Source organism: Aspergillus tubingensis, assembly GCF_013340325.1.
Source record: "Aspergillus tubingensis WU-2223L DNA, scaffold_8, whole genome shotgun sequence".
Lineage (NCBI taxonomy): Eukaryota > Fungi > Ascomycota > Eurotiomycetes > Eurotiales > Aspergillaceae > Aspergillus > Aspergillus tubingensis.
In genome coordinates this window covers 2,036,554-2,049,965 of record NW_023336282.1, presented here as the reverse complement: position 1 = coordinate 2,049,965, position 13,412 = coordinate 2,036,554, and the positions used below count along the sequence as shown (strand labels likewise).

General features: G+C 45.9%; 2 protein-coding genes and 1 non-coding gene across 3 annotated transcripts; all 3 read left to right on the top strand.

Annotated features, from left to right (window-relative positions):
* Positions 1-1,055: 1,055 nt before the first annotated feature.
* Positions 1,056-2,163, top strand: AtWU_07043 (Fic family protein; the record flags this gene model as incomplete). Its single annotated transcript, XM_035502152.1, has 2 exons — positions 1,056-1,438; positions 1,503-2,163. The coding sequence occupies 2 exons, from the start codon at positions 1,056-1,058 to the stop codon at positions 2,161-2,163; spliced, it is 1,044 nt and encodes a 347-aa protein (XP_035358045.1).
* A 6,494-nt stretch (positions 2,164-8,657) lies between these two features.
* On the top strand, positions 8,658-8,729 carry AtWU_t188. Its single transcript has one exon. It is a non-coding gene; the product is annotated as a tRNA-Arg (tRNA).
* Positions 8,730-10,022: 1,293 nt separating this feature from the next.
* AtWU_07042 (cytochrome P450) lies at positions 10,023-11,119 on the top strand (the record flags this gene model as incomplete). Its single annotated transcript, XM_035502151.1, has 2 exons — positions 10,023-10,429; positions 10,498-11,119. 2 exons carry the CDS (start codon positions 10,023-10,025, stop codon positions 11,117-11,119), a joined length of 1,029 nt encoding a protein of 342 aa, XP_035358044.1.
* Between the last annotated feature and the right edge of the window lie 2,293 nt (positions 11,120-13,412).

Sequence of the window (13,412 nt, the reverse complement as noted above, 5' to 3'; positions counted from 1 at the left end):
ATTAACAATCTCGGCCCGTTCTTGATTGCTGAGGCCACCGTAAAGGAAGCAATGGCTCTCCATCCAAATGACAAAGCGGGCAAAAAGGTAGTGGAGGACGCCCTGCGCGCTGCAAAGCAAACTTAAATACATCTTCGCCTGTCTGCCATCCGACGATACTCACTCGCACGTCTTACTCTCCGTCGACGCTCACTCGCCTGTTTACCATACGTCTTACCACCCGTCGAGGCTAATCTGCATACTTAAAGACCTCCTATTTACGACGACACTATCGTTGAGGACAACGACTACGCGAGAGCGGGATCCCTGCAACGTGCCTTCCATATCGGAGGCAGCAAGCAGCCGTCGGACACCTCCTTTTAGCAAGCATTCTATGTAACTAGCAAGCATTCAACAAGCATCCTACTGAAACAACAAATTGAACCACCATCTGCTTTGACTTCGTTTTCTTCTTCTTCATTTGCTTAGAATTAGATTCGTTCGCTCCAGCACGGAGCACTAGGCTAGTCATAAAATTATGCCGTAACTCGTCTATTAGAATACGCTAAACTTTGATAGCGGAGTAAGTCAGGTACCGTGTTGTCAGAGGAACTCCATGCTCAGTCATTTTCCAGCAGCGACGTATTGTAATTCTCTGTAGATCCCCAACGGTCATTTGCTGCTTGAGGAATATCTGCTGATCGGCAATACAATACCATAGGCGGGTGAATGGCCTCACCTTAAGCCGCAGTAATGTGTTACTCATGCTATGTTGCTCTTTCCTGTTTAGCTTCTGTGAATGAAGCTAGTGAATCTACTTTGATGGGTATAGAAGCATCATAGTGACATGATCATGACCCGAAAATTACCCCCGAGTTTGTGACTCGAATACAACTATCCTCCCTCGCAACTTCCTCACTGGTCTACCATCTGATAGTCAAGCTGCACCCACGGAGAACATACCTCGGTTCAGCAAAGACCGTGAAAGATCAGTCTCTCCTCGGCGAAAGCAGATCGCTGGACTCTTTGACAACCTGTCCATCTCCCCGGCTGCAAGCATGACAACATCCGCCAGTATGCGAAGCGCCATCAGCAGTGCTTTTACGACTTGTGGCTGGCCCCCCTCTATATCAAAGATCTTCCGTGTGGCCGAAAGCCGTCTAATCTACACAATATCCATGGACTCATCTGCACGGGCGTACATTCCCCTCCATGACGATTCCCCGAAGGACTTGTTCAAGAAAGCTACAGATATCTATAAAATTATCCAAGAAAAGCTGGAAGAAAAGGGCAGTGTTGGTACTGCACTCATCAGTGATACTCTGACACGATATTTGGGTACCGTGATCTTCGGCAGCAACTACATCGAACGTGCTGGCCTCAACCTGGAAGAGACCAACAAAATCTGCGAACGTATCTTTCGAGGAGAATTCGTGGATCCAGAAAAAATACCTGAAAAGTAAGGATTTCAAAAGGTAGATACCTGTTGTGACGATAGCTAATCAAGATGTGCGCTTCTTCAGAGAAACACATTACGAGAAGAAACTGATCGAGGCGATCCACTCTAAGACCCCAGCATCTCATATCATCCGAAGCCGGCGAGAGGTAGTCCAACATGCGCTGGCACTGAACTTTTTGATAGATGAAGTGGTTGTCAAGGACAAACCGCTTTCCGAGAACCTGATTCTCCATACCCACCAGATTCTGACGGAGTGTATCGACACGGCTGGGGGCATCCCTTGGACAGAATACTCGGGCAGGTATAGAAAGGTACATGTTCATGCCGGGAATACGAATTTTGTTTCGCCTAGATATGTGCCCGCGAAGATGAAAGAGCTGGTTGCCGAGTTCGAGAGAGATATTCATAAGTTTGAATCTACCCATGTCCTTGATCCATTCACCTTGGCTGCCAAGTACTGCAACGACTTTGTGATGATTCATCCTTTTGCCGACGGTAATGGAAGAATGTGTCGATTGATCATGAACGCAATACTGTTAAAGTACGCCGGGATCGTGGTCTGTCTGGGTGAGCACGATGAAAGCCGCCGGCAATACATCGACATTCAAAAGCGAGCTGGAGAACGTATGGAAGGTTCAGGAGAGCTTGCTGCATTAATTTTGAGAAAGTCAGTTGCTCGATATCGAACCATTAAACAGAAAATCAGCGGAAAGAAGCAGGGTTGATGGTTTTCTTTTATTCTTCGCTTTTTTGCGGACTTTCGCTTTGCTGGGCACATTATGCAGTTTATTATCCGCGGTTAGGAATACTGAGGGATCCTGAGTGGGGATTGATGGCTTGCTTTAGCAGCCAGTAACTGGATTATACTTATGAAGAAACTACCTAATTCAAGCCGGCTGCCTACCACTTTTTTTACCCCATGTGGATTACCGCAAAATTCAAGGTAATATCCGCCAGCATTCATTTTCTGTGACTGACTGTGAGTGCCATGATTCTGAAACTATTCGATATGTGTAAACATTCACTGTAGGCAGACACTTCACCAAATCACTTTCCGTCTACGTGCCATGTCTGCAGCTTTCACTTCAGTAATCTTTCTCCTTTCGAGGGCTTATTCAAGGACCCAGGGCGCCAGCAATCCGACTCCACGTCTGAATATTCTGACAGTGGTATCCATCGCCACTCAATATGGGAGAAACTAACCACGCAAATGCAGTCATGAGAATATGACCATCTTTTACAGGTGAGGAATATGTTCATGTCACGATGTTTCGTCAAAAACAATTTAATCTTTGACCAAAACTAGGTACAGAAGATCGAAGATACTATATAAAGCTGAGTCTGAAATGGAGGCAAATTATCTAAGCCTATCGCGATCAAACTTGTTTCTTTTTCTCTACAGCTTATAATGATACCGTTCAATCTACGCCGAGACCCTAGCACCTCGAATATCGAAGATTCACCTTCCACCGCAGGGCGCACAGGCTTTCCGAATCACAATACACCCTCAAAGGCATATCGTGTACTCGACTCGTTAATTATAGTTTGTGCATCTCATCCATACCACTGCCTATGTTCTGCCTGGGCTGGGGAAGAGGGCTAAATATTCGAACTATATATACACTTTAAACCATTCCACAAGATGCTGTCCCTGGCGTGATGTTACAAGGATTTTCAAAATGGCCGAGGAAAGATGGTCATTCTTTTGTGGATTTCACATCATAACGACGCGGGTCTAGAATTCACAATATATAAGACCAGTGGATGGCTGAGAGCGACATTAACCTGCTGACTTTGTTACTGTCCGTGAGCCTTTCAACGACAAAGGCGAATTTGGTGACTTCAGTCTCGGCGCTACCAATGATGGTGTCCTCGTCATATTATATAAAAGGTCTCAGATCACTTCCCAAATGCTCTCAAGCCTTGTTCACGTACTATGTATGCTTGAAACAAAACATCTTCGGAATCTTATTCTCTAATAGATTTGGAAGCGTACGACAACCCTTCGAAATTTACCATTATTATGCCTGGTAAGCAATCAAGCCCACTACTCGTTTATTGGCAACACTAACACAATCCATTGTCTACAGATGTACCGAAATCTGCAGCTGCGGTAGGAGCACACAGGGATGGGGGAGGGGGGAAGAGAACGTCGAACGACCACCGAGACAAGGAGGAGCACAAAGTCCTGATCACAGGAAAGCCTTCGGCCGAGGAAGCAATTTTTTCGTAGTGAGGTCTCGATCTCTTTTATCGATACCCGCGAAGGCATATGCGAGGTTATCGAAGCCTTAATGGATACTCCAGCTACTCCCCCCTCTATATACATCGACCTAGAAGGTATGAACCTCGGTCGAGAGGGCCGGATCTCTATTATTCAAATATTCTTATACCCACATAATCATATCTACTTAGTAGACATTCGTACTCTCGGGGCCACAGCGTTTAATCATGCAGCAACTACGGGAACCACTCTGCGATCCATCCTGGAATCATTTATGATTCCCAAAGTCTTCCTTCGATGTCCGGAACGACTCTGCAGCCATGTTCCATCAGTATCAGGTGGAATTGGCAGGCGTCCATGACCTGAAGGTCATGGAGGTGGGCACCAGGGCACATCCCGGGAGGTACTTGTCCGGGCCGAAAAAGTGCATCTCTAGGGATGTGTCCATGACCCGAGCCGAGAAGGCTAGCTGTTCAGCTACAAAAGATATAGGGGAAAAGCTTTTCTGACCGCAGCGTGGAGGCTCGTTCGAAGTGTATGTAGTTCGGTCATTGCCAGAGGAGATAGTTCAATGTTGTGTACAGGATGTACTCCTTTTGCCTAATCGGTGGCAGATATACAACCAAGCACTTACCCAGGCCTCGAGAGAAGGTAGAAGCTGAAGTGAATAACAGAATTAGACATAGCCAATCATCGCGGTTTATTGGGAAGGGGAGCCATATGGTCTTAACTCCCCAACTCTGGGAGACTGTACCGGAGTATCCGAGTTCCTGGCTCTGACTGCATCCTCAACACATAATGATTCACGAATCGATGATGGACTTCTACATTATCAGGAGCAATAACTGGAGTTTATGTTGGTCTAACTATACCTGTGGGTTGTATAGTTACGTCATTTAAACATAACTTCAGGCTGCCAGACTCGTTGTTGAAAGCCTCTTGTGACGTGTCAGACCCAGAATACTCCGTAACTAGAGCTGTATGGGAATGTAAGTAATCGTTTGTGGAAAAGACTATATAATTTCCGGTCATACCAGTTCGTTCTTGAGCTGTAATCGATCAGCGGCCTCTCAGATGTCGGCCCTCCACGACTATTTACGCCATCCGCTCCAACTACAATATAGCCTTCGTAGATCTTCTCATTGGCCGTAGTGGCAGTAGCCCAGTCGTCGAAGCTCTAGGCAAGTATTACTTTCGCTGAAAACCGGGATACCCTTCGTAGAGGACTTGCAGGACATTTTGTCGATCGATGAATGCAATAGGATACCCCAACCTGTGTATTTCTTGATAAGCGGCTATATATTGTGTCTTGCAGCAAGTGACTCTAACGTTTTCGCATGACCTTTAAGTACGAGCCTTTCACCTCCAGGGTAGATGACAATCGGCGTTGTCAGGAGCATCGCGTAACTCTTGTTCTTCTCACAAATCCCGAGTTAATATAAAATTCGAGCTCTTTTGGGCATATTCCCATACTTGCGGCGCCGGGTCTGGGTTTTTTACTTGGACGATATGTGGGATGCTTGCAGGGTAAAGACAATGGGCAAGGGTGAGACCTGAGAATGACCCTCCGACAATTATCGAAGTCTGTCTGGTGTATGAAGAGATGATGAAAGAGAATAGCGAAGAGGTACAGATAATAATAACTACCCGGTGACTTCAATGGCTGTGCCCACGATAAACACAGCAGCAGGCCAGTCTGCCACCGTGCGTTACAGAAAGAACCACATATGCTATCAACTGTCCCGATTGTTGTCCAAGTACAATGAAGAGACCCAATGTTGTTTGCTTATGGTAGCCGGGCTGTCATTTCTTCCTGCATGACGTGGCAATCCTTGTATCCCCCGGCGATCCCAAATGTCGACTCAAAGTACTAGTGGATCACCAATCATTGAGACTTAGCAAGGTGTTCTTGTCTCAATGCCTCCTTCTTTTCGACTCTCAGGATGTACCAAGAGCAAAGGCCATATGACAAGTCTAGAAAGAGAAACATCCCCGCCGACCACAAAATCAGAGGATTGTCCAGCCAGGCAAATGCCTCAGGCCAGTACCTCCAACGTAACGCAGCCATACCCACTACGCTAAGAGAACCGATAAACCTCGATATCCTACAAGTAATAGGAAAGTCAGCTTCGCGCTGGGTTTAGACCATGTGAGGTGTTTTACCACAGAAGATTCGACGCCCCGCGACTACTTCCCCGACAGAGCAACTGACACAGACCACCGGTGCCGAGAAGCAATTGGCAAAACGCCGCACTCCATGTATATGAAACTGCAGGACCAATGTATGCCGCAAAAGCTATGTGTCCAGCCAGGAAGCCAAGAGTACACACGGCAAAGATGTACCGAAGGTTCCGTTGGACCAAGGGTGCGTGGGACCATTCATTGGGTGAGTGTCTCATGGCGCTGTACATGATCGCGACGTTGACTATAAGCGCAGTTACCGTAACGATCAGTTCCAATCGATTCTTTGGTGGGTATATTACTCCGTAAGAAAATTCCCAGGCAATGTTGCAACAGAGAGGCATAATGCCCATTGCGTATGTCTTCTCTTTGAAAGAAATATGAATCATGCCAGCGTAGTTGACTAGCCAGCCCAACGTCATGGTTAAAGTGAGAATATTAACAATGGGCTCAACGGCTCTGTAAGCCGCTGGAGCTTGAGTAGCGTCAAAGCCGTCCATAGTATTATTCCGATGATTGTGGCCGCAGTGTCATTAGTTCGCAGCGATACTTGCGACTGAAATATAGCCGTGGACTTGGTTCGTTCTTGAATAACGACAGCGCCCGAAAAGGCGATGCGCAATCTTATTAGCCTGGCAAACCGCGGGTTATGCAGCGTCAGGGGCAAACAAACATGTGCGGACAGCACTTCCGTAGTTCCCGCAAATGAAAAGCAGATTACTCGAGGATTGAGTACCGGACTGAGAATTAGCACATAGTAATGAACGAATCGCGGGCTACAGGGAGCAAACAGTCCACGTGTAGTGTGGTTGTTGTGTTTGTCACATACCCATGGCCTCCGCTTGGTTGGATGCTGCCTGGGCCATTTCTCAGTCCATATTAGGCAGGAGCAGTCTTATCACAGGAATTTGTCAGGGCCATGGATGGATTGAGGCACCTCCTTATCCAAGTCAGGGTAGGTTTGATTTCATGTTAGCCTGTGACAACCTTGAAAGCAGGAAGTTACATCACATCCTTCGCTTATCACGGCATGGAGCTGAGCTACGACCTGCGGCATATATGTGCATATCGAGTCTAAGTCTCTACCCATGGCGCAAAACTGTAAGTCACAATATCTGTGAGCATTCATGTGAAAGAATAATACCACACAATCCCACCACTCCTTGACGGACAGTAACATTGTTATGCTGTGTAGTTCACAATATCCTGGATCCAACATTGCATACTTCCAGAACACATCACATTGGCCCCCGAGATAGTCAGTCGGAGCCACAGATGTCAGTCGCTCTAAATTTGAATATCTTACAAGGCTGGCAATCCACAATAGAGTAGGTGCTACTGTCAAGATTATCAGGCTTTCTACACAGGCGTCTCCTCGCGTTACTATACATTATGCGCAACTTCACTTGCCAGTCTAAACGTTCATGACTAAATCATTCAGTTGTCAATGAATGGGAAGAGGCTTTTCACGCATGTCTGAAGCTGTGGGACGCTTACGTAGTAAGGTGGTCTACCGGTACCTACAGTTCCCTAGATTTCAGTGCAATTGCGTGTTTTTGCAGGTTCTAATGGCCGATGGCATGAAAAGATGCGGTGTGACCGGATCCCGACCAAATTGGCGGTAACTGCCTCCCGAACCTTGTCATCACCCGTCCGTGGCCGCTCCCTGCAAACAGCAAGACAGATGCAATAAAGATATACACCGCTTGTTCAACTCTTTCTTATAATTTGGAAGAGCACTGGCTTAGAGAATAGTCGACAAGGTATCCGATATTTTCCCACTATACCTTCATATAATGTATATCAGATATGAGAAACCTAATGATTAGGTTCGATAGAACAGAACGTGGAAGAGCCACTATAGAAGTGCGCATAACAGCATTCATTGCACCATGCATGGATTATTTCTGCTCCGTAGAATTCTAATATTATTGATATTGTTAGCTTCTTCCTAATACTTCCTCCTTCATTGGTGGTAAGAGACGATAATACCCTACTATTTCGCATGGATATACTCTCGTCCTTCGGGGACGAGTCTTTCTTGACTACGGCTGACATGCATAATAATCTGGGGGTAGAATGGGCTTTTTGATTTGTTTACTGTGTCTTTTTCTATTTCATTCTTTTGTTCTTGGGCAGGAGACAACTCCGCTTAAAGATAAAGTTTGCGCGGCAGGACATTCGAAGCAATTGCTCTGCATTGCAGAAAACGCCAGAGTATGGAGGGTAATGACACTTTGCCAAAAAGGCCAGGTTGGCTAGAGTTTCCTTCTTTCAATGTAAGCTGAACCTTGCAGCGTCGCTGGTGCTGGTAAGCCTATTGTCTGTCCATCGGCCGTGCCTGTTCCCTCCTCTCTTCTTTGGTGCTGGCGTCAGTCACGTCTTACTTTCTGCTCAGGTTGGTAATGGATGAGCTAAAATTAGTGCATGACGGACAAGGAAGCAGCTATTGAGAAATTCAGTGGCATATGCTAATGAAAGTACCACGTCGATATGTAACAAAAGTATTACTACGCACTATGATTAGTACTACCAGAGTATATTGAGCCGAGTTGTTGACCCCATTTTATCTGACCCCATGAGTAATTTGAAAAAAGTACAGGGCTAATTTTAATTCGAAAAAAAACAACTGATTTCAATGCATAAGAAAGAGGGTAGTATAATATACCTGGGCATGATAATCACCTTGGGGTGAATACTCTTGTGATTGCTTAATAGCATGGGTAAATTCAGAAAACCAAAGGGAAAGAACTATCGCCCTTGCCCATTGGCTTGATATATTTAGCAAAAGCTTTTATCAAAAATTCAACAATTGGCCTGCTGGCCCAATGGTAAGGCGCTTGACTACGGATCAAGAGATTGCAGGTTCGAGTCCTGCGTAGGTCATTCTTTTTTTCTTCAAACCGCACCTGCTGGCCTAGCTCGTGTCGCAAAATCGGACAATGCCAGACATTAGAAAAACAGTTACTTTTGTTTAACAATCACAACTTCCCCCCCCCCCCCCTCCCCCCCCAAAAAATCTCGACCATCGATGTTCCTAGACTTGAGTAAATATTTCAGGTTGTGAAAGCATTGTGTCTGTCAGTCACGCGGTCTGGACCGACCTGCAATATACTAGTATTCTGCAGGGACCCACCGAACGCCATTTTTGACATGCTCCCATTTCACCGGTAACTAATGAGCCTATTCAACGAGTCAAGAATTCGCACATTGGGCGCTGTATTAAGTATGTGTGCTTATCCAGCGTTCGTAAGATGCAGAATGTTTCAACCTTGTATTGGCCATATATCTCCGGGGGCTGAAGGTCGCATGAGAAGCTGAATCTCATGTTTCTATATTCCAAAACCACCTGTGCTTATACTATGCATTATAAGGCAAGTGTCAGGGAATAGTTGTTTTGACATGTCATAATTGCCCTCGTTCGTATTAGAGACCATATCTTTACCTAAAAATGATATATGCCATTTGGGACCCGGAAGCTACCCCATGATTCATCATTTTTCCTGTTTTTATCAAGCTCACCACATAACAAAAGGGTCGCTAACTACCATGGCTGTTATGGCGGTCGTGTCTGGTTCTAGCAACTATGTAGTTGTCGGTGTTGCGATTGTTATATACTGTCTATGGTATGCGATAAGACAGTGGAGTAGTCAACACGTTCATCGTCGAGAACCACCATTGATCCCTTACTGGATCCCAGGCAAGTAATTGGATTACAATTACCTTCACAATACCCTTTCCAAGACAAGGCTAAATATATACAGGTGTCGGCCACACGCTCTCATTCCTCAGAAACACCGATAAGACGATAGCAAATGCCATGTAAAGCCCCTCCCAGAGCAAGAACACCAATTCCAATCTTAACAGAGCCACAGCCCATATCTAGAAACCGAGGATGGTACTTTTCGCCTTCAAGTTGGCGGTCAATCACTATATGTGGTCCAAGATGTAAGACTGATTTCCGAGGTTCACAAGCAAAACAAGTCTATGGGCAACAACCATTTTCTTGATACCATGATGGCAGCATCTGGTATCCCAGGCCCAACAAGAGCTCGTTTGTGGTCCTCATTCACTGCCAAAAGAAAAGTGCCAATTCCTCGCTCAATCACCCAGAACGTACGAAGAGCTCTGCGAGCACGGCCACAGAGTAACCCTCTCACCCTAACTATACTTGCACAGATGGATAAGACTCTTACACCTTTGGCTGCCTCTGATCCACTGAGAAGATCTATTGCTGAGCCAGACGAGGTTTCATTATTCGAATGGATTGTGGATGCCTTTATCGTGACCATCAGTGATGGTGCAATGGGAAAAGTGTGTTTAGATATGTTTCCAGAGGTAGTGGACAACATGTTTCGCCTTCAGACGAACATATACGCCATCTTTACGAGGCGTCCTAGGATTCTTGCCCCGAAAGCTTACGCTGCCTGTGACAAGCTAGCTCAGATTCTTGCCAAATACTTTGCCCTCCCCAGAGAAGCGAAGATTGGTTGCGCAGAGTTCGTGACTATGGCTGAAGATGAGATTCGCTCAGCAGCTGTTTCAGAGGAAGAGTTGGCAAAGATGTTTGTTTGGATTTATTGGGGGTGAGTTTATGATTCCCTCATTATCGTTTGGAACAAGCGCTTGGAGGTTGTCACTAAACTAAATACAGCATGCTCGACAATCCATCAACTGTTGCATTTTGGCTCTTGTGCAGACTTCTTCATAATCCTGGTCTGCTATCAGTGATACGGGAAGAATGTGAAGAGTCATTTTTGAGAAACAGCCCCATTACGCCGGCCGACATCCCAGCACGGCTGGAGTGCTGTCCAATCCTCAAGGCCACCTTTGAGGAAACCATGCGCATCCACTCCGGTCCACACGTATTTCGCCATGTTTCCGAAGATACAGAAATTGGTCCCTATCTTCTAAGGAAGGGTTCTACTCTTCTCATCCCTTATAACCGCCTGCAGATGAGTAAATCCCACTGGGGTCTTGATGCGGAGGAGTTCAAATATCAACGCTTTCTTGATAATCCGGGACTAGCAAATTCAAGGTATTACAAACCCTTTAGTGATGGAATTCATCAGTGCGGTGGCGTGGCAATGGCACCTCAGCTTGTGATGTACTTTGTTGCTATTGTTTTGTGCCGCTATGACGTGGACGTGCTTGGCGGGATTGAAAACCATCCATTTCCTAGACTTGATACTTCAAAAGGAAGGGCAACGGTGCCAATGCCGGTGGCTGGTGATATGTTTCGCGTAACTATTACACCGCGCAAAAGCGCAGTTTGATGGTAGGGATTTACCATCCGATCCCAGGCTTCATGAATCGATATATAGAAATTGCACTGATTATGCCTTTGCCTATAACAAATCACAGTCTTACTGCTGTTCATCATATGATCATGCTTTATTTGGAGCGCTCTAGTGAGCCTAATGATAGTAAGCCCCACACTAGAATATGTTCATCGAAAACGCAAAGGCTAACAGGCGCCATAAAAAGAGGCTCTTTCCAAATGTAAGCTGCAGAGATACTGACTGAGTCTTCACTACTGAATCCAGCCCCGTCTGATATTTGACCAATAAGATGCAGTCTCGCACAGTTATGCATAAGTATCAGAGGTTATTAAGCGATTGATTTGTCAGGTTGGCACAGTAAGCACCAGATGCCCTCCACATCTTCTACCTCGATCGCGATTCCGCTGGCTCTTGCTATAAGATATCCTTAACAATACGTGCCTGAAGTTCCATCATATGTGGCGATTGGTGCCGACAGATCCGTCCGGCAGGGCTTGTGGTTACGCGCTGCGCATCGGACCGGCGTGGATCGTGATAGAAGAGAAATGTGACATTGCAGAAAAAGCAAAGAAATCAAGAGGGGTATCCTTGGTCAACGCCCGCGCCACTCCTGTCTTGCTAGTATTCAACACTAGTAATCTCATTACTGACAGGACAACGGCCTCATCTTTACTAACGAAAAGACTTACTCTCTTTCTGTCGGAGCGGCATGTGGTCTGCTTGTCCACCACAGGCTCTCCATCAAGGTTATGGTCATGTAAAAGCACCGAATATTCTGCTTGCTCATGTTTGTGCTTTGGGCTAGATTTATCTTCTTTCATGGATGCTGGTAGAGCCAGCCTAAGGTCCTTCAATCATGTCGTTTCTGATAACGATGCACCCGGTGGCTCTTGTCGGCAGCACCACTACATATCGATTAGTCTTTCAACGACTGAAAGGAGTTCCAGATTCTCTATGGGCACGGATAATCAAGCTCTGAAATGTATGGCAGGCGAGACGATCGAGGAATCATCTGGTATTCGATGAACTCCATGCTCAATATCCGGATTTTGTTCGAACAGGTAATTCCCCTCCACTTGGACTCATCACCGTTAGTCTCTCTTCGCAGGACTAGGCGAGACTACCAACTTCCACTCAGACGCCTTTTTGACTATTGACGGTCCTCCCAATTTTCAAGGTTAGAGCTGGTTTCAAGGCCTCTGGGAATCATAGTTACGAAGAAGATGAATGATTAAGCAACCGCTGTAGAAGAGCATATATTTCTAGAAAACCATTCATGTCACGAACTTTGTAAACGATCTCATCAAGGGTTTGACTTTGTCTTCACCAAGATGGTTCGCGGTCCATCTGCTTTTCTGGGAGCCGTATCGCCCCTGGCCGTTGTGGCTCACCCAACTTGCTCCTCGTGCTCCTCTTCCCCTTGTCGCTGATTTCCCAGTGATGCCTGCGGGTCCTCTAAAGCAAAATGGGACACTTTCAACGCGACCGTACCTTTACCTAGCGTTTGCCATATCAACAACGCCTTACCCTGAACGACGCCCAGGCCTGGTTGATCACTGAATCATTGTTTAAATATGTATATCTCATCGAATATTGAAATGGAAATTCTTAACGCATATACTGTTGATTTACCCTAGGATCAATCCAGTCCAATAAAGTCGGCTGCATCCTCGGGAAACACGGTTGAATGAGCGTCACACCTGTAGGATTAAATTGAACCAGTTCGACTCCGAAACGTAAATCTGACTTTTGTGAACACGTGTCTTTGTAGCTAAATACTTCTAAGTTTTTCGAGCTCAGTGCTACTCCTTCTGGTTAAAGATGTGGGTTAAATTCACACCAGCGTCAAATAGAAAGCATCCGAATACAAGGGCTTTGCTGCAGGTCTACCTTGATTCATTTCTTTAAGCTCGATTGCCACACTGCAAACCTGCTTGAATAGCTATTCTGCATACTTAACTGCACTCTTCAGCACGATCTTCACCGCTTGTCCAATCATTCGCCGCTGCTGGGCGCAGATCATAGCCAACTTATCAGATGATCTGCCTCGCATATGATCTGCGCGATCGATCTCAGGTTCCAACATGCTCATGGTGAGCTTTCATTGGCCGGCAATCAGTGGAGCTCGGCTTTGATAGTCCTATAGCTGTCCGTAGCTGCAGAATTATTGATCGGAGAAGCTGAAGAATACTATCATGTGTAACCACATCATGGCGACTATATCGGCTTTCTCAATAATTGCATATTTGCCTCTTCGGATTACTAAAAGGGTTATTTGAAAGCTAGG